This window comes from Tamandua tetradactyla, chromosome 3 (genome assembly GCF_023851605.1).
Source record: "Tamandua tetradactyla isolate mTamTet1 chromosome 3, mTamTet1.pri, whole genome shotgun sequence".
Classification (NCBI taxonomy): domain Eukaryota; kingdom Metazoa; phylum Chordata; class Mammalia; order Pilosa; family Myrmecophagidae; genus Tamandua; species Tamandua tetradactyla.
This window is the reverse complement of record NC_135329.1, coordinates 185,462,300-185,484,040: the sequence shown is the minus strand read 5'-3', so window position 1 is coordinate 185,484,040 and position 21,741 is coordinate 185,462,300. Positions and strand designations below refer to the sequence as shown.

Below are 21,741 nucleotides of genomic sequence, written 5' to 3'. Positions count from 1 at the left end.
TTTTGTAACATTTATAATATAATAATTTCAAACTTACAGGAAATTTGCAAAGATAATACAAAAACAATATAGAGAATTCCAATATACTCCCTACCCAGATAACCAGATTTACCAATGTTTTAATTTTGCTACATTTGATCTCCCCCTCTTCTCTCTCCTTCCATCCCCCCTCCCATCCCCTCCCTCATCCCTCCCTCCATCCCTTCCTTCCTTCCTTCCTTCCTTCCTTCCTCACCTCTCTTCCTTTCTGTCTTCCTTGTCTCTCTCTGTCTCTCTTCTTCTGCTTCTGCTTTTTCTTCTCCCTCTCCCTCTTCCCTCTTCCCTCTTCCCTTTTCACTGTTCCCTCTTCTCTCTTCCAACAGTTAGTACTTCATGTATATTTTGTGAGGATAGGGAAATTCACTTAGGTATCAGCATTAAATAGAGTTATCAAGTTCAGGAAATTTAACACTTTTATAAGGCATGCCCTTTATATCCCAGTTTTCATTTGTCTCGATAATGGTTTTTTGGGGCACTTTCTCCTCAATTATTAGATCCAGTCTAAGATCATTTATTTCAATTAATTGTCACTGTCTCTTTAGTTTCTTTTTCTCGTTAACTCTGGTAAGATATGTAACCTAAAATATCCCTTCTCAATCACTCCCAAACATAAAATGGGATTAATCACATTTAGTATTGTATTACCATCACATTGCTCATTACCAAAGTTTTCCCATCATCCCAAACAGAAATCCTGCAACTATTTTACTTTTTTCTCTTTTTTCTTTCTTTCTTTTTATTTTTTTCATGGTTAGGCTCTGGGAATTGAAACTGGGTCTCCGGCATGGCAGATGAGAATTCTGCCACTGAGTCACCGTTGCAACCACCTAAAAAAGGTTTTTAATTTTTTGTTTTCTGTTTTTTTGTTTTTGGCTTGTGCACGCTCTGAAAATCGAACCTGTGTCTCCGGCCTGACAGGTGAGAATTCTACCTCTGAGCTACCCCTGTGCTACCTTATGCTTTTTTTAAACATACTTTATTTTTTTGAGAACAGTTGTAGGTTTGCAGAAAAATTACGCAGCGAGTACAGAGTTCCCCAAAACTCCCCTAATACAGTTGTTGCCGTTTTTAACATTTTGCATTAGTATGACACATTTGTTACAATGGATGAATCAATATTATTAGAATTCTATTATCAACTAAAGTCCATGCATTACCCTCATGGTTCACTGTTTGTGTTGTATACTTCTGTGGGTTTTTTGTGTTGCTTTTTAATATTTATTGTGGTAACATATATAACATAAAATTTCCCATTTTAACAATTTTCACATACAAGTCAGTGGAATTAATTACATTCTTGATCTTGTGCTACCATCACTGCTATTACTGAAAACCTGCACCTTTTATGCTTTAAATCCCTATTCCTTTTCCCCTCCACTTCTGGTAACCTCTACTCTGTTTTCTCTCTTTGAATTTATTTACACATTCCAGCTATTTCAAATAAGCAGAATCATACAATATATGCCCTTTTGTATCTGGCTTATTTCACTAATATCATGTCTTCATGGTTCATCAATGTTGTTGCATGTGTCAGAGCTTCATTCCTTTTCATCTTTTCATGAATGAAAAATATTTTATTGTATATATACCACAGTTTATCTCTTCATCTGTTGATGAAAAATGCTATTCTGAAAAATGTTGCTCTGAACACTGGTGTACAAGTGTACAAGTATTTTTTTCCATTCCTTTGTGTATAACCTAGGAGGGGAATTTCCAAGTCATATGGTAATACTGTGTTTAACTTTTTGAGGAACCATCAAATGGTTTTCCACAGGGTCTGCAGGATTTTATATTCCTACCAGCAATCTACAAATGTTCCTATTTCTCTACATCCCCATCGGAACTTATTTTTCTTATTTTTTTTAATAATAGCAATTCTAGTGGGTGTGAGGTATCACATTGTGGGTTTTTTTTAATAGACCTAGTGAAGTTGTAGGTCTATAGGGAAATCCTGCATAAAATCCTGTAAAATGCAGGATTCCCATATACCACCCCACCAACACATTACAGTGGTATGGAACATTTGTTACAATGATGATAGCACATTTTTATAATTGTACTATTAATTGAAGTCCATGGTTTAACTTAGGGCTCCCTATTTCTGTAGTGTAGGTAAGTCCATGGATTTTTAAAAAATTTTTATTCTGTTAATATGTATATATATAATGTAACATTTCCCCTTTTAGTCACATTCAGATATATATTTCATTACTGTTAACTGCACTCATAATGTTGTCCTACCATTACCATTATCTGTTGCCTAAAATTTTTTATCATTCCAAATAGGAAACCTATACATTTTAATGACTTAACTTCCCATTCCTATCACTACTCCATCCCTTGGTAACCTATATTCTAGATTCTGACTCCATCACTTTGTATTTCTAATTGTTTCAAATCAGTGAAATCATACAATATTTGTACTTTTATTTGTCTTACTACACTTGATATGATGTCTTCAAAGTTCATGTTTTGTGTGTATCAGTACTTCATTACTTTTTATGGCCAAATAATATTATATTATCTATCTATCTATCTGTATATACACCAAATTTTATTTATCCATTCACCAGTTGATGTACACTTGGGGTGCTTCTACTTTTTGGCAATTGTGAATAATACTGCTATGAACATCAGTGTGCAAATATTTGTTCAATTCCTTTCTTTCCATTCTTGTGGGTATATACCTAGTAATGGGATTTCTGGGTAGTATGTTAGTTCTATACGTAGCTTTCTGAGGAACTTTCAAACTGTTTTCCATAGCGACTATGCCTTTTTATATTGTCACCAGCAGTGAATGAGTACTCCTGTTCATTGGGATACTTGGCATCCTCTCCAACATTTGTTATTTTCTTTTTTTTAATAGTAGCCATTTCACATGCATGTGAAATGATAACTCATTGTGGTTTTGATTTGCATTTCCCTGATGGTTAATGGTGTTGAGCATTTTTTGTGTACTTTATGGCCATTTATGTATCTTCTTTGGAAGAGATGTCTAGTCATATTTTTTGCCCAGTTTTAAATTGGTTGTTTGTGTTTTTGTTGTTAAATTGAAGGATTTCTTTATATCTTCTGGATATTAAATGCTTATTGGATGTGAGGTTTCCAAATATTTTCTCCCATTGTGTAGGTTGTCATTTTTTACTTTTATGATTAAATCCTTTGAGGCACAGAAGTTTTAAGTTTTCACATGTTCTCACATATCTATTTTTTTTTTTTTTTATTGCTTATGCTTTGAGTGTAAAGTCTAAGAAACCATTGTTTAACACAAGGTCCTAAAGATATTTCCCCACATTTTCTTCTAGGAGTTTGATAGTTCTAGCTCTTATATTTAGGTCTTTAATCCATTTTGAGTTGGTTTTTAAATATGGTGTGAGATACTCCTATTTTTTTTGCAAATGAAGATCAAGTTTTCTCAGCATTAGTTTCTGAAGAGACTCTTCTTTCTCAATTGAGTGGTCATTCTGTCAAATATCAGTTGGCCGTAAATGTGAGAATTGATTTTTGAGCTCTCAAGTTGATTCCATTGGTCTGTATGTCCTCCTTGGGCCAGTATCATGCTGTTTTGATTTCTATGGATATGCAGTAAGTTTTAAGATCAGGAAGTGTGAGTCTTTCAACTTTGTTCTTCCTTTTCAAGATGGCTTTAGTTATTTGGGCCTCTTACCCTTCGTTATAAATTTGATGATTGGCCTTTCCATTTCTGCAAAGAAGGTTGTTGGAAGTTTAACTGTGATTGTATTGAATCTATAAATTGCTTAGAGTAGTATTGAATCTTAACAATATTTAGCTTTCCAATCCCTTAACATGGTATGCTCTCTCATTTATTTTTCTTTGATTTTTTTTTTAGCAATATCTTGTAGTTTCTGTACACAAGTTGTTTATGGTCTTGGTTAGATTTATTCCTAGATATATGATTATTTTAGTTGCTATTGTGAATGGAATTTTTTTCTTGATTTCTTCTTTTCATTGTTCATTACTTGTGTATAGAAACACTACTGATTTGGGTTTGTTGATCTTGCATCCTGCCACTTTGCTGAATTCATTTAGTAGCTCTGTAGCTTTGTTGTAGATTTTTCAGGGTTTTCTGTACATAGGATCATATCATTTGCAAATAGGGAAAGTTTTGCTAGTTCCTTTCCAACCTGGATGCCTTTTATTCCTTATTCTTGCCTAATTGCTCTGGCCAGAATTTTCAGTACAGTGTTGAATAACAATGGTGATAGTCTTGTTCCTGATCTTAGAGAGAAAGCCCTCAGATGATTGTGTGTGGTTTTTTCCCCTTAATTCTGTTAATATGGCACATTACATTAATTGATTTTCTTATGTTGAACCAACCTTGTGTACCAGGGATAGATCCTACTTGATCATGGTGTATAATTTTTTTTAATATGTTGTTGGATTCAGTTCGCTGATATTTTGTTGAGGATTTTTGCATCTATATTTATAAGAGATTTTGGTCTGTGGTTGTCTTTTTTTGTGGCCTATTTATCTGGCTTTGGTATAAATGTGAGGGTGACCTTGTGAAATGAGTCAGGGAGTGTTCCCTCCTCTTCAGTTTTCTGGAAGAATTTGAGCAGAATTGGAGTTAAGTCTTCTTGGAATGTTTGGTAGAAATCCCCCTGAAGCCATTTGTTCCTGGGTGTTTCTTTTGGGAAGGTTTTGATTACTGATTCAATCTCTTTACTAGTGTACCAGTTTGAAACTATTGTGTACTCCCAGAAAAGCCATGTGTTAATCCTGATCCAATCTTGTGGGGCCAGACCTATTGTTTAGGGTGGAAAACTTTGATTGGATTGTTTCCATGGAGATTGGTCTACACTTTTGATTAGATTACTCCCATGGAAATGTGACTCTGCCCATTCAAGGTTGGTCTTGATTAGTTTGTTGGCATCTTTTAAAAGGGGAAACATTTTGGCGGAAGTTTAGATGCTTGGAATATCAACAGAGAGAGCAGATGCACAGGAGACCCAGATGTTGGAGGCACAGAAAGACAACACCCCAGGGGAAGCTGTTTGAAACCAGAAGTCAAAATCAGAAGTCAAAGACCCCAGCAGATGCTAGCCATGTGCCTTTCCAGCTGGCAGAGGTGCTCTGGATCCATCGGCCTTTCTTAAGTCAAGGTACCTGTCCCTGGATGCCTTAGTTTGGACATTTTTAAGGCTTAGAACTGTAATTTGTAACTTAGTAAATTCCTCTTTTAAAAACTGTTTCATTTTTGGTATATTGAAGTCAGGAAGCTTTAACAAACTAATATAACTAGTTATTGGTTTGTTGAGATACTGTTTCTTCTAGAGTCAATGTAGGTTGCGTGTTACTAAGATTTGTCCATTTCATCTAAAGTGACATACAGTTGTTTATGGTATCCTCTTACAGTCCTTTTTATTTCAGTGAGACTTGTGTATTACCCTTTTCCTTTCTGATTTTTGTTATTTTATCCTCTTTCTCTTTTTCCTTGTCAATCTAACTAAAGGCTTGGTCAAGTTTGCTGATCTTTTCAAAGAACCAACTTTTGGTTTTGTTGATACTTTTTTTTCTATTTCATTTATCTCCACTTTAATCTTTGTTATTCCCTTCCTTCTGCTTGCTTTGGGTTTAGTTTGTTCTTCATTTTCTAGTTCTTCTGGTTTTGGAAGTATTTAGAGCTCTAAATTTCCCTCTCAGCGTATAAGTTTTGGTATGTTGTATTTTCATTTTCATTCACCTCAAGATAGTTCCTAATTTTGCTTCTGATCTCCTCTTTAACCCATTAGTAGTTTAAGAGTATGTTTTATTTCAACACACTTAAGATTTTCCATTTCTCTGTTAATGATTTCTAGCTTCATTCTGTTGTGGTTGGATAATATACAATGTATGATTTCAATATTTTTTAGTTTATTGAGACTTGTTTTGAAACTTAACATGTTCTATCCTGCTGAATGATCCATGTGCGCTTGAGAAGAACACATTTTTGTTAGGTGAAGTATTCTATATATGCCTGTTATATCTACTTGGTTTTGAGTATCATTTGAGTCTTATACTACCTTATTGATCTTCTGACTAGATGTTCTATCCATTATTGAAAGTGGTGTATTGAAGTCTCCTATTATTAAATCCGTCAATATTTGCTTCATGTATTTTGGGGCTCTGCTGTTAGGTGCGTATGTATTTATAATTGTTACATCTTCCTGTTGAATTGTTCCCTTGCTCAGTATATGACCATTTTTTCCTCCTATTTTTGACTTAAAGTCTATTTTATCCAATATTAATATAACCACCCCAACTATCTTTTGATTACTACTTGCATGATAGGTTTTCACCCTCAACCTACTTGTATCTTTGTATTTAATGTGATTCTTTTGCAGACAGCATAGAGTTGGGTCTATATGGTTTTTTAATCCATTCTGCTAATCTCTGCCTTTTGACTGGAAATTTAATCCATTTACATGTAAAGTCAGTACTGATTATACAGGACTTTCTTTCTTTTACTATTTTGTTATTTAATCTTTGTACATCTTAGGACTTTTTTCCTTCAGTTCCATTATTGCCTTCTTTTGTATTTATTTGATTTTTTATGTTGTGCCACATTGAGCACCTTATTATTTCTATCGACACATTTCCCATCTGTTTTCTTTGTGGTTAACATGACAATAAAAATTTAACATTCTAAATAGGTAGTGGTCATCTTTGGTTATACCAACGTAATTTCAGTAGCATGCTTAGACACTTTTCTTAAGTCTCTGTCCCCTCACCATTTTACGTACTTATTACCCTTTATATCTTTGTACATTGTATATCCCCCCAAATAGATTTATAATGACTTTTTATGCCTTTTTATTTTCACACCTGTAGGAAGTAAGAAGTGGAGTAACATACTAAACAATACACTGCAATAATACTGGCATTTATAATTACCCAAATAGTTACTACCTTTACTGCTAGTCTTTGTTTCTTCATGCTGCTTTGAACCACTGAAATGTCTGTTTCTTGATTTTTTAGCTAGCTGGTGTTAAGACAGATTTTCTTGCATGTCAGCCCTTCTACCAGGAAGATTGGTGCAAGGTGAATGCTGAATGCAGGGTTATCCCTGTCTTTCTGGGCCTGTCTTGTCCTGGGCTTTTGCTTGTTATTTGTTTTGGAGTTTACAGGAGTTTTGTTGTCTGCTCTGTGCCCTAGAAGATAACCTCCTTTTCCAGGGGTTTGAAGCTGACAGGCTTTTGTTTTATACTTTTTGCCTCTGTAGTTTTTTATACTCATTTTGTTGACTCAAGCTTCTTATGCTTAGAGGGTAAATTCTGGGAGGAGGCACAATGGAGAGGACTTTCCAAGTCAGTCTTTCCCAGACAAAACAAGGCCAGGGACCCATGAAGGGGGCACAGTCTGGTTCTAAAGTTCCCTGGGGAGGGGATTGAGAAGGACACCAAGAGGTTCTCCAGTGGTCCCCAAAGTGTTGCGGTTTTCTGGCCTGCACTGCAAATACAGCTCTTCAGTTAACTTTCAACCTGCAGAATTCCCTTTAGCATTTTTCATAGGGCTAGTCTAATGGTGAAGACCTCCCTCAGGTTTTGTTTAACTGGGAATGTCATAATCACACCCCCATTTTTGAAAGACAGTTTTGCCACATACAGAAATTTTGATTGGTGTATTTATCTTTCACATTTTAAATATGTTGTCCCACTGTATTCTTATCTCCATGATTTTTTATCGGAAATCAGCATTTCAACTTACTGAGGCTCCCTTTTAGACTACTCATTGCTTCTCTCCTGTTGCTTTCAGGATTCTCTTTTTCTTTGACATCTGACAGTTTCACAAACATGTGTTTGAGAATGGTTTTCTTTCAGTTTATCTTTATAATTCATTGCACATCCTGGATATTTATATTCATGTTTTTCATTAACATTTGGAAATTTTTAACCATGATTTCTTTGCCTATTCTTTCTTCCCCTTTCTTTCTTCTCCTTAAAGGAATCTCTTATTGTATGTTATGGTATGCTTGATGGTGTTTCACAGGCCTCTTAGTCTCTATTTACCTTTCTTCATTCTTTCTGCTCCTCAGGTTAAATAATTTCAAATGTCTTATCCTCACCATCACTGATTATTTCTTCTACCAGTTCCAATTTGCTGTTGAACCCTTCTAGGAAATTTTTAATTTGTTTTTATGATTTTCAGCTCCAGTATTTCTGTTTGGTTCCTTTTATGATTTCTGTCCCTTTATTGAAATTCTTTTTTTGTTCATCTATCATTTTCTTGATTTCTTTTAGTTCTTTGTCCCTGTTTTCCATTAGTTTTTTTGAGCATTTAAAAAATGTCTTTATCTGGTATGTCCAAAATCTGGACTTCTTCATTGATGGTTTCTAATGCTTTTACCTTGTTCTTTTGTATTGGCTATCATTTCCTGTTTCTTTGCATGCCCTGTAATCTTTTGTTGCACATTAGGTATTTTCATATTTTGTCACTGGAATTTAGTCACTGAGGTGTCCATTCTTGCTGTTTGTTTTCAGCTACTGTGACTGAGGTTGCCTTGAATGCTAGAGCTAACAGAGAGTTAGCGAGAGATTGAGAAAGAAAGAGAAAAAAAATACTTCTCCCAGTGTTTGCTGTTTGGCCTGTGTGAGTTCTTTTTTCCAGAGGTTAACCAGTCTAACAAGGAGTCTAAAGAACAACCCAAGGCAAAAGAGTAGGATCCTCCCCGGCCTTTTACATGCTTTTGTGGCCTTAGAAATATCCCTGTGTACATGGGTTGGAATGTCTCTTTTCTCTTAGGAACAGCTTTTCCTCCTTGGCTTGGGTGCTATATTGTATGCCTTATAGCCTGTACTTCTTTGACTTAAGCAACTGCAATTGTTTTTTTTTTAAGTGCTTTAGTTTCCTGTGAGTTACATCTATGTGCAGGGTGAGTTCTGGTATAGTGAGCCAGTGCTAAATGTTCTCAGTTTGTCTTTGAGTTTCCACCAGATAAGTTGGAACAGATATACATTCACTCTAGTATGTATGTAAGAGGTTACTCTGCTACCTCCTCAACATGATCAGGGTCTGTACTGACTGGCTTCCTGCGGCTGTCTCCTCACCAAGCCAGGGTGAAGTGGAGGAAGGACTAGCAAAGATACCTCAAGGTTTTCCTACTTTTTAAAAAGCTGTATTTACTTGATTTGGTGCTCATCCAATTACTGTAACCTTTATTATTTTATGGAGCTCTGAGAAAGATAGTTCTGGAGTTTTTGCTTCTTATTTATAACTTCTGTTGGGGTCTTTTGAACCCTGGACACATCTCACTTCACTATCTTGTTGAGCTCTCATTTCATAATGGTTTTAATGGGTACATTTCCCTGATGATTAGTGATGGTGTGTGAGAATCTCCTAATTATCTTATTGCCATTCATGTATCTTCTTTTATGAAATGTCTGTTAAAATCTTTTGCCCCCTTTTTAGTTAGGTTGTCTCCATATTATTGAGTTATATGTGTTCTTATACATTCCGTATATAAGTAATTTGTCAGACATATATATTGTGGTAATATTTTCTTTCAGCCTTTGGATTACCTTTTCATTTCCTTAACCTTTTCTTTTGAAGAGCACAGTTTCTTTAATTTTGATGAAATCCAATTTATTTATATTTTATTTTATTTTTGTGCTTTTCTTGAAGTTTTATAGTTTTGTCTTTTTCTTATAAAGTCCATGATCTGTTTTGAATTAATTTGTGTGTATGTTGTGAAGTAGGGATCAAAAGTTCATTCTAGTGGATGAGCTTCTGATTTATTTTCCAAATGGGTACCAAATGTTCCAATACCATTTCTTGATAGACTTCAGTGTGTAGGTCTTGCATGTATTTTGTTTAATTTTTCCCTACGTTTTATATTTTTGGATGTTGTTATTAATGGGATTTAATTTTTCTTTCCTATTATTCATTACTAGACTATACAAATACAGTTGATTTCTTTATATTGACCATGTATCCTGTGATTTTTGTAAACTCATTTATTTGTTCTAGTATCTTATTTTGAATAGGTCCTTAGAGTTTTCTCCACTCGTGATTGTATCATCTGTGAATAAAGATAGCTTTAATTTATCCGTAAACATTTCATTTCTTTTTCTTTCATTATTACCAGCCTAGGAGCTTAAGTTCAACGGAAGAATAGAAATGAATACAAATATCCTTTCCTCACTCCCAATCTTAGGAGGAAAGTATTTAGTTTTTCACTGTTATGTATCCTTTGGTGTGATAAAATTATTATTGTTTTTTAAATTTCCTGTAGTATTAGTTTGAGGATAACAAATTATCTCAGCTTTTGTTGTCTGAAAGTGTCTTTTTTTTAATACTTCTTTTTTTTTATTTTTGCATGAGCACACCCCAGAAATCAAACCTGGGTCGCTGGCAAGACAGGCGAGAATTCTGCCACTGAGCCACTATCACACCACCCAATAGTTCATATTTTAAAGATAATTTCACTAAGCATATAATATTATGTTAAGAAGTTTGTTTTTCCAGGTGTCTTTTCATTTTCTTCTGTTTTGCATAGTTTCTAATAGACGTTGGTATATTTTATGTACTTACATAATTAAAAAGCACAGAAAAATATTATGTAAGTACATATAAATATATCAACGTCTATTAGAAATTTTCTCTGCTTTTTTTTTTCTTTTTGTAAAAAACATTTTATTGTTACAAAGGGAAGTGTGGTCACAAAAAGCCTTCAAGCATATCAACACAAATTACTATTAAGTGTCCAATGCAGTAAAAAAATACACACTCAAAGCACAAAATACTTGCCTGATTTCTTTCTTCTAGGGTAAGTATTCAAAAAATAAATGCACACTTAAAATATTTACTCCCCAAAATAGCATTTAATTTTAAATGATTAGAATAGATATAGTAACAATACACATCTGTTATTCTTAACACCAATGAAGTAATAAAAATTAAGCTTAAAAATTATACAATTTATCAGATCTAAGTTTGGTAGCTATAAAACTTAAAACTAAATAGTCTTACCTTCATTTTATTAAACAAATTGCAAACATTTAGAAATTATATTAAACAAATTTTAGTGCTTAAAATGCATGCAACATGGGTGTTAATGCTCATATTTTAAGCTAATAAAAATCCTTACCCTTTTCCATGTTATTATAGAAATTTAAAGTTCTTTTTAAATGTAATATCATACATTTAATTTTCTTCAGACTGGTCAATAGGGAAATGGCCAGGCTCTTACTTTGTTTTCCCTCCACCACCTCTACTTCCCCCATTCCTCCAACTCCCCCTATTCCCTCTACTTCCCCAACTCTCTTTACTTCTCCTACTCCCTCTTCAATCCCTTTTACCCCAACTCCCTCTATTCCTCCAACTTCTCCCGCTTCTTCTATTTCCCTCCCTCCCTCTACTCCTTCCTCCTCTTCTTCTTCCTCTTCTTCAATAGGTTCATCAATCTTTTCACCTTCTTCCTCATCTCCTTCTATTTGCTGATCTTGAGAATGATCCTGAATTTCTAATGGATTCTCACCCTTAACAAAAAGTTCATATCATGCTTTCACTATTGGATTATTTAAAATGCTTGTAGCAGTCAAGACACTCTCTTTTTGTTCTTTATAAGCCTGCTTCCCTTTGATATGATCAGGAGATTTTAAGTGCTGCTGAACTGTACTATATAAAGCAGGAATATTCATGCTGTAGGCATTTCTCTGCTTTTAATATTTTCCTTTATTACTGTTTATCAGCAACTTGATGATGATGTGCTTTGGAATACCCTTCATTGTGTTTATTCTGTTTGCTATTCTTTGAGTTTCTCAGGTCTGTGGGTTTATAGTTTTCATCAAATTTGGACATTTTTTTGGCTTTCTTTTTTTTTTCCAAATATTTTATTTTTGTGATTCCTAATAGGAAATTGAAGTAACTAACAGACTCAGAAGGGAAAAGCCCAAGATTTATTGTGGTGCTGTTAGAAATGTGAAAAGTTGAGACTAAGTGTGATTGTTGGCAACAGGGTTTGGATACTTTCTCTTTTTCTCTGTTTTCTTTTTATTGATCTATCCATTCATCAGATATACTTTACATTCATCATTGTACTAGATCCTCATATTGCACATGATGATGACATACAACTGTAGAGAATAATAATATTGCTTAAAATGCATGAGGCACTCTTTTAAGCAATTTATATTTATCATTTCATTGAAAACTCACAACAGACTTAAGGTAGGTATTGCACCTATCTTACAGATCAGTACATTGGAGTCAAAGAGAAAGTAACTTACAGAAAGTCATAAATATAAAAATGAATAATTTGTAGAGCTTACCTTCTGTAATATACATGCATGCACGTTTGTGTGCATGTGCTTGTGTATATATAAATTCATGTATATGTATAATGTAAGGGAGATAATAAATACAATAAGGAAAGTATGGATATAATGTGATGGGATTTCTGCTAAAGGTAAGGTTTCATTCTGAGATGATTCTTGAATGCCTGGTTGAATACTAAATTGTTAATCAGATATTATTTAGAGAACATCTCTGGGGCTATGTTGCATTTAAGGGAAAACTTTTTTGCTTTTTTAAAAATAGCTATCATGTTATCTAAACACATGGCAGATGAGAAATTTTTCCAGCAGTTCTGGTATTTAATAAGGGTGATGAGAGAGTCACTTACAAAGGTGACTCTGGAGATAAATATCAAGTAAATATGCCTATATGTCATTGAGAATTAAGAGAGATTGAGCATAAGCATAGAGACAAAAAGCTACATATTCTCAAAGACAACCTTATGGTTTGAGCCTAACGATTTCTTAGGAGGTATGGTTTTTTGTTTTTTTAGAAACAAGAGAATACTACTTGAGATGCTTTTTCAAATCACACTTGGGACAGTTACTATGAAACTTCTTTCTCCTTCCCTCTCCCACACGCAAAGGCATAGGAAAATCTTGGTGGGGTGTTAAAGTTCTCAATTGCTCCTCATGTGATTCTGACTTTTACCATTCTCCTCTCTTAGTTATTGACCTGCTATTTCCAGGAAGGGAGAATAGTGCTTATTTTATAGGAAAGTTGGTGAAAATGAGCTTACTTTCTGACATGTTGTTTTTCAAGTTCTATGGGACATCGATATTAAGAGGTCCTGAGAGAGGTGAAAATACAAAATATTAAAGAAGGTAGATTTATATGAAGTTACAGAGTTGGAGTTATTTCAGTAGAAATGACATTTAAAACCATATTGCTATATTGTAGGAAATCCTGTCTCCTTTCTTTCTTATTTTCTCCCTCCCTCCTTTCTTCTTTCCCTCACTCCTTGCCTTCCTTTCTTTCATACATACTTATTACATGGCTACTGTGTACTTAGGTATATAGTGGTGAACAAAACCTTACAGATTTCTGACATTTTCAGGGCTTACAATCTGATAGGGGTAAAAATTAAGTGAGTAATTATACAAATAAATGCCATTTTAATTCCAACCAGGAAAATTTTAATATGGGAATTCCATAGCTTACAAATGCATTGTTTTCCCCAAAATATAGGCTGTTTTCTTTTCCCCTTAGAAATAATAACATAAATAGTTCTCATTCAATTCAGGCAAGTTCCATTTAATCTAAATATTGTAAAATAACTCTTGGTAGCTTTTTTGTGGGAAACTGTATTCTACATGATCATATTGTGGACACAGTAGTAATAATCTAGTATTATAAATATATATAAAGTTGATGGTGACTGGTCTGAAGAGAGAAAGATAAGGAAGGGATTAGAGTCCTTGAACCATGTGGTTAGCCCAACCTCATCTAGGGTCTTCACAGCTACAAAGATGAATATTTCTATTCCATTATGGGTTTTTATTTTCATAAGGGAGATAGAACACATAAATAGGTAATTGCAATATAATGTAATATGAGCTGCAGTACATGTTTTTAATAAGATTTAAAAGTACCATAGAGGAGAGAATAAGTAACTCTTATTTTAGAATTAAGCAATCAGAGGAAACATTGTTGCCTCAGATTGATTTTGGAGGACAAATTTATAGTTTGCTTGGTGAACCCATGGAACTGGAGAACAGCATTCCTTAAAGTATTGAAGGCGTGAAACAACATGATCTATTTCCGGAATGATAAGTAGTTTAATATTCAAATGAGCAGGATGCATAAGTTGTTGAGGGGACTAGAAAGAAAACTAAGAAGTGGGCATATTATTTAATGCCATATAATATGGTGGTAGTGTCGGTAGAGAGGTAGATGAAAGGATAGACAGATAAAGCCTTATACTTCTGGGTTCTGTTAGATTTGAAGAAACTGTGTTCAAGAATAGTTTCCTGATTGAAGTTTCATGTTAAATTACTATTGTTAAATTTTTCATTCAAACTGTGTATTCAGATGGCATATCAGTTGTAGCCATTTCCTGTTCTTTTCACTACCACCATATAATTTCTACTTGATCATTTTCTTTAAAGGATATAATATGCAAACATTTTTATAGCAAATAGAGTTCTAAGAATGATTCAAGTATAAAACAATTTGGAGATTTCCAAGAAAGTAGGTTCTGAGTTACCAGTTTTATATTTAAATCTCGGCACTCTGACTCACTTGAAAAAGGTATTTCAGTGTTCTGTGCATTTTAAGCAGTTCTATATGCTTATTGTTTAAACTTATTTAAAACTTCAGTCATATGATTATATAACATCTATTGAAAGAAAATATTTTAAGAAATGAAATCTAAACTACTTAGTAATAATTTACATGGCCTTACTTTAAAAAAATTTTTTTTTTATTTTATTGATTCAGGCTAGGTATGTATCTTGTGCTTTGTTCCCTTAAAAGTAATATTATGTTTATTTTATGGAAAATGCCAGGCAGTTAAGCTATCAGAAAACAATATATCTTTTCCAGATTGTGTTCTTATTTTGGTGGTTTCTCCTTGTATCCCTAGGACTTAATCTGTTTAATTGTTGTTTTTTAATTTAAGCTCTTTTATTTATCTATTTATTTTGGGATAATTTATTATACTCTATTATTTTTTAAAATCTTGATAAATCAGAAAATAGTTTTTAATGATGTTTGAAAAATCTTATTTTTGCTTGTTTCTTCTGCTAATTCACATAGGATAATAGTAAACATTTGCTAATTGTTTTACATACATTTTTTCATTTGTTCCATGCAATGGTCCTTTGAAATAGATAGTGTTATTGCTCATATTAGATGGGGAAACCAAGGCTCAAAGGGATTAAGTAACTTGCCAATACTGAACTGTCGGTATGTAGTAAAGCAAGGATTCAAATTAAAACCTGAGTTTAGAGCTATGCTTTTAATGACTTTTCTGTATTGACTTTCTAACAGTCCAAATATTGAATAGAGAGAATTTATATTACTAATATTTGGTGATGTTTATTCAAATATATCAGTGTGTTTGGAATATCAGAATGTAAATCATTAAGATTTTCTTTCCTTATTATAGAAGCTGTGGATTTACAGAATAATCATACATACAATACATATCTGACCCCAACACTAGCACTTTGCATTGGTGCAAAACATTTTGTTACAATTGATAGCACAATTTAATAATTGTACTATTAGCTAAAGTGTATGTTTTAACTTAGGATTCACTCTTTATATAGTGTAGTTAAGTGGATTTTTTTTTAGAATTTTCATTCTGTTATCAAATATACAATCTAACATTTCCCCTTTTAACCATATTCAGATATCTATTTCAAAAACTGAGCCATTAATTCCTTCATGAATTTAGATGATCTTTAGATCTGACTGGAAAGAGGTCCTGAAAATTGGTGAATAGTTAGTGATAGACAAAGATGGATTCCTACTCAGGAAATTTACATTTTAAACTCTACTTTGCCTGTGATTAGCTCTTAGTCTTGCATATGATATTCAACCTCTGTGCGTTTGCCTTTTCTGATCTGTAAAAAGGAGTTTAGGCTGCCTCCCTGCGCCTGCAATCTTAAAGCTGGAGTAAGAGCTTGGATTAAGCAGACTAAGTAAAAGCTTAGTGTCTAATACAGATTTTTCACCATCATGGATGTTCTCTTGTGTGATTGTTTGCAGCTTGAATGCTTATAAAATATTATGGGATCTATATTAAACAGAAAAAAACCTTGTAAACTTTAAAATTATTAATGTTGGGGAACTTAAGTTTTTTTAAAGTTCTTTTTAATGTTCTTTCTTATTTTAAAAACTAAGCAAACAGTCCTTTCATTATACAGTTAGAAAATAGCAAAATTTTGTGAGTTCTTAATTTTAAGTTAATTTAGGTGCAGTTTAGTTGAACTATTATTACACAGAACAGAGAAACAGTGCTTTTATGCTCTTAGAGGTTTTCAAGCTAAAGTAAGAAAAATAAGTAAGAAGGGTGGAGTAATGCTATCTTAAGTGAGACAGAACTTTCTGTTAAATGTATCTTGAAAGGGGAAACAAAACTTTCCTTCTCAGTTAAAAGAGAGGGGAGGGAAATAGTTTGGGAGATCCTCTTTTATAAATATCCTATTAAAGTGCTAGTTTGTGCTTCACTCCAGGAAACACACAGTAAATCTACATGTTTTAGGTCTTAAGTTGCTGTTTACCCCTTTACTATATTCCAGGCCGTCTAGATTTTCCTTAAATTTTCAGAGAGATGAAGAAATCCATTATTAGCAGTATCCCTTCCTTGTTCTTAGAACAGCTTTCAGCACAACTTCCCATATTTCTTCTCTTCCCTGCTTCAGCTTTCCATTAAAACAACTTACTCAGAAAAAAAATTAAAGTGTTTCTTGGGAAAGAGACTGATTGTTTTATATTAAATATTCTCTTTTAGATTTCTTCTGTTATCCTCTAATGGAATTGTCCATGTTTTAAATGACACATTTTGCATGCTTTAAAATGTGTATTTAATTTCTTGCTTACAGTGAATTAGCTTTGGTGACTCTGATGGTTAGGTTCTGGTGTCATTGGCCAAGTGATGAGGACCAGTTGTCTGGTCAGGCAAGCACTGGCCCGACTGTTGCTGCAAGGATGTATCTTGGCGGGTTGATTAACTAGAAGGCTGGTGTATTAAATCATCAGTCAGTTGATTGCATCTGTAGCTGATTACATCTTCAGTCAACTAAGCTGTGTCTCCCATAATGAGATAATAATAATCAGTTGAAGGCGTTTAAGGACGAAGACTGTTATACTGCTCCTTCAGCCAGTGAGCCTCTCCTGTGGAGTGCATCCAGACCCTTCATCGGAGCTGCCATCTTCATAGCCTGCTCTACAGATTTTGGACTTTCCATTTCCACAGTTGTGTGAGACACCTTTATAAATCTCATATATATAGATGTTTCCTGTTGGTTCTGTTTCTCTAGAGAGCATCTGACTAACAGTGACTTTATGTAAGTAATAAAGATGATGTTGAACAATTGTTAGTGTTTTTGCGCAATGTCCTCTATGCAGACACTTGTTTAAATTACCAAACAAGGGGAAAAACTCTTTTTAGTGTTGTTCTCAAGAACAGTTGTCTTCTCTGGTTCATTAATTTGCTTTCATTTTATGCCAATTTTCACTTTTCTCAGTTATCATAATTCATTTTTTTTTAATTTGTCAATATTTTTTTTCTTCCTTATTTTATCTATCATTAGACTATTACTGAGTGTTATGAAGAAAAATTAACTCTCGGCAGTGTCCCCAAATAATTTAACTTCTTCCCTTTCTTCTCTGTTATTGTCTATGGCATATCATCATGGGACACTCTTCTCATACTGTGAGCATTTTATGCATTGTAACCATTTAGGTGAGGGAGGAAGATTATGAAGTTGACTATGAGTGTCTCTCTGGTTGGATTTTTAAAATGCCATTCTTCATTGAACTAAGTAGAACAGACACCCTAAGTAGAACAGACCCCCAATTGCAAAAAGGTAGTATTCTAAACGTTTGAGTATTGGAATTTTGGAACTCAGAATAGATTTTTTCACAAAAACAGTATTGAAACTAGGGGTATGAACTCAGACTAATCACAATAGACTGGCCCATAGTGAAAGCTGAAATCAAACCAAAGGGAATTATAATTAAATTGATATGGTGAAAACTTGTATTTCTTTTGCATGCTGTTACTAATGAAAACCTATTATGAGTGAAAAACCTGTAGAAATTTTTGTGGACATTTTAGATACTTTAAAAAGCTTTTGAGATTGATGTTTCTGTACCGCTCATGTCTAATTTAATTTTTAAATTACCAAACAAAACAATAACTCATTTTGAATATATTGTGCATTCCAGGAAAATAGCTGTTGAAATGCTATGAACAATTGGATCACCTACTCTTTGTAAAAGTTAGCATACTAGCACTGTTCTAAGGGTAGATAAAAAATAATGCATTTACTCCTTTTATCTAGTATCAATAGTAATATATTGTTATAAAATGGTAATATGTATGTTTTATACCATACCTGAGCATGTCCATTCTACAATTTTCTGTTCTCTCAACTATATATTGTAAGGTAAAACTACTCACATATACCACATTTTAATCTATAAGTAATTTTCCTCCCTATAAAGAGAACTTATACATGATGCAGGGTGGACTATTAGCAGTTACTAAATCTATTCCATTCTTCAAATCCTGTACATTTACATTAATGTTTTGTCTAATTTTCATTGAAAGAATATATTTTAGTCACATTAATATGTTTCCATTTATCCTATAGGAGCTTATTAGCATTTTGCATATATATTTATATATATAATTCTTGGAAGGGAGAGGGATTGGTAGAAGGAGTGTGAAGGGAAGAAGTTTTATGTTTCATATTATATCTTAATATGAATCATTAAGATCATGTCTCTACAGTACACTCCTTTTTCCCCCTTTCTTTCCTTTCTCTGTGGCTCTAAGAGCCTAAGAGAGAGTTGAAATGAGGAAGCTACGGAATCTGGGAGAAATCTAAGGAATAAGTATGTGCATGTGTGACTAGGGCCAGTGGAGCGTGGGGGGCAAGCAGATTCCTATTCATTTCCCTAGTTACTTATTTACATCTGAGAACATACTTCATTAAGTTGAGAACCTCTATCCTTAATAATAACATAGGTACCCTGTAAGTAGCCAGAACTTTGGCCTGAAGAGTACTTTTCACTATGGTGCAGTCTAGCCTATGGTTGCTGACTAGCAGCAATAGGAACAGGGCTCTTTAGGATGCTCTGAAGAGAGTTAGTATCGAGTTAGATTGTTGTTTGGATGTTTGTAAGTACACTCAAATGGAAATGAACTATAAGCTAGTGAGCAAAATATCAGAAAATTATATTAGAAAATGTTTGAATTTTAGTCTGAAATGTCCATGTTCTGAGTATAATAAGGTTCTAACTTTAATATGTCATGCTTTTGATACTAATAGACAAAATCAAGAGGAAAAGTAACTGCATGTTTATAAATTAGACATTTTACAAGCTCATGTATCTCATATATCTTACTTTAGCTGCACTTATTTTATAAATCAGCCAATTCTTGCCAGAGTTAAACTGTATTTTCAAATGTATGTTTTCTGATTTCCTAGGGATAAGAAGAAGAATGGTTTCAAGTGCATTGTAATATTACATGTGATTTACCAATCAATTTTCCTTCATTTCAACTCTTTTAATTGCTTTTTATCCAGGGGATAGTAATCTTAGAAGAATGTCAACTTCCAAAAGATATTTTGAAGGAACAAATACAATTTCCAAACCAAGCAGCTTTGTTAAACACTACAGAGAATCTTCAGCTCCCCCACGAGAGTCAAGATTCTTTGCCAGATCAAGATTTTGAAATGTCACCAAGCAGCCCTACACTACTTCTTCGAAACATAGAAAAACAGGTAAAGTGAAATAAGAGCCAGGGTCAAGTGGGTATGAAATGCCTTGATCTTATAAAACTTTTAAATAAATATCATTATTTGTGTAATATGGTTATTAAAGTTGGCTATTTAACATTAAATAAAATGAAAATATGTGGAATATCATTGTCTCTGATAATATTAATATAATTAAGATTATTTAAATATAATATGTAAAGTATTGGCAAATAACCACAGGATAATAGTTCATTTAATTAGGGTTGGAAGGTCCTTTTTAATATTATTTATTTATTCATAGTACAAATGTATGTTTGTGTTTAGATAATTCGTTCATAAATGAAAGGTGACTTAAATTTTGTACTTTAGGTGATTTTTTAATTTTTAATTTTTTAATGAATTTTACCAGCAGTGTTTTTGCATTAGAAACCTTGATATGAATAACTATTAAGTGGTTTGACTTTTAAAGTTGATTATTTTTGTTTTCAGAGTTCAAATTATACAGCTCTTAATTTTTATTCTTATGCTCTTTTTTACTGTGAATTTCTTATCCAAAATATGAATTTAGGTATATGAGATGATACTGTGCCAGAGGGGTTGATTGGTAGAGTAAATCTAGGGATATCATGCCTTCTTTCTGGGCTAATTATTCGCACATACCTAACCAGTGGCCTTCAGTGGCTTAGAAGATTTTAGATAGTTTTGGAGGTAGAACAGTGAGAGGAGTGTTTCAGTGTGTCAGCCTGGAATATATGAGATACTGAGTAAATTTAATGCGTGACTTAACTGATGAATACTTGCTCAACGGGCTAAAGAATCTATTTGTACTGATGATTTTGAAAATGAACTTTAATCTAAAAAATTAAAATCTGGGTAATGATTTTTTAAATGAAGTCATTAGGTGTATTTTATCTTCCAAGAAAAGAAATTCTGAAAACTTTTCAGGGTCTTTTTGAAGATGTCTTGATATTAAGCTTATTTCTATTATATTCTTTAGATTTTATTATTTCAATAGCAAGTTACTATTTCCATACAAATTAATAATTTCACAGGAATTTTAAAATATATCCTACATTTTATAGTAGAATAATCTTGCAGTAAAAGAAAATGATGAGGTTAGTCTGTATTTTTTTAAAGTAGACTATATTAACTGAGAATAGCAGGTTTTAGAACATTGGTTTGGCATGAATTAATTTGTGTGTGTATGTGTGTACATGTTTTGTACATGCCCCCATGCTCGCATGTATTCAGATAACTTAGTGTGGATGAATGGCTATATATATCAAGATATTAGTATTGGTTTTCTCTGTGAAATGTGATTATGGGTGATGTTTTTTTTTTCTTTTTTTAAAACTTCTCCACATTTTCCCATTTTTCTAGAGTAAACATGGATTACAAATATAATGAAAATAGTTCTCATTCTTTTGTAGAATGTACTAGTTCTATTTATGTGGCCTTTGTTTATTATAATTGTTGATGATTGTTTTGAAAATAATTTAATGTTTATCATACATATTTAAGTTTGGACTAAGGGTCAGTGAAAATCTTTGGTACCTAAAAAAAAACTGCTACTTTTGAATTAGGAAAAATTTTGTTTTGGTTTAATTTATTTTTGTTTTGTTTTTTATTTATTTATTTTATTTTGTGAATTAGTAAGAATTTTAAATACTGTGACAGTGGATGCAGGCCTGAACTTGAGTCCTAGCTCCATTTCTTAACTACCTTTATACCCTTGATCAAGCTCCTTAATCTTTCTTTGTGTCAATTTCCTCATGTTAGTGGTATTAATAAGTAAATCAGTAACTTTGATACTATCTACTTAGCAGGTTAGTTTGAGTATTAGCAGTAACAAATATTTAGTGACTATTATACCTGGCACAGAGCGTAGGCACTTAATACGTTATAGCTGTTATTTTGTTATTATCAATTTGGTTACCTCAAACAGATATTATGTAAATTATATTAGCTG

The 21,741-nt window shown here is 33.1% G+C and overlaps 1 protein-coding gene across 6 annotated transcripts in view; it reads left to right on the top strand.

Moving 5' to 3' along the window:
- The window catches only part of KANSL1L (KAT8 regulatory NSL complex subunit 1 like), a 169,914-nt gene that overhangs the window by 72,488 nt on the left and 75,685 nt on the right, over positions 1-21,741 (top strand). For all 6 annotated transcript variants that reach the window (XM_077154961.1, XM_077154962.1, XM_077154957.1 and 3 more), the window contains one exon: positions 19,599-19,796. In XM_077154961.1, the coding sequence (XP_077011076.1) occupies positions 19,599-19,796 (198 nt within the window). The remainder of the gene's footprint in view (positions 1-19,598; positions 19,797-21,741) is intronic.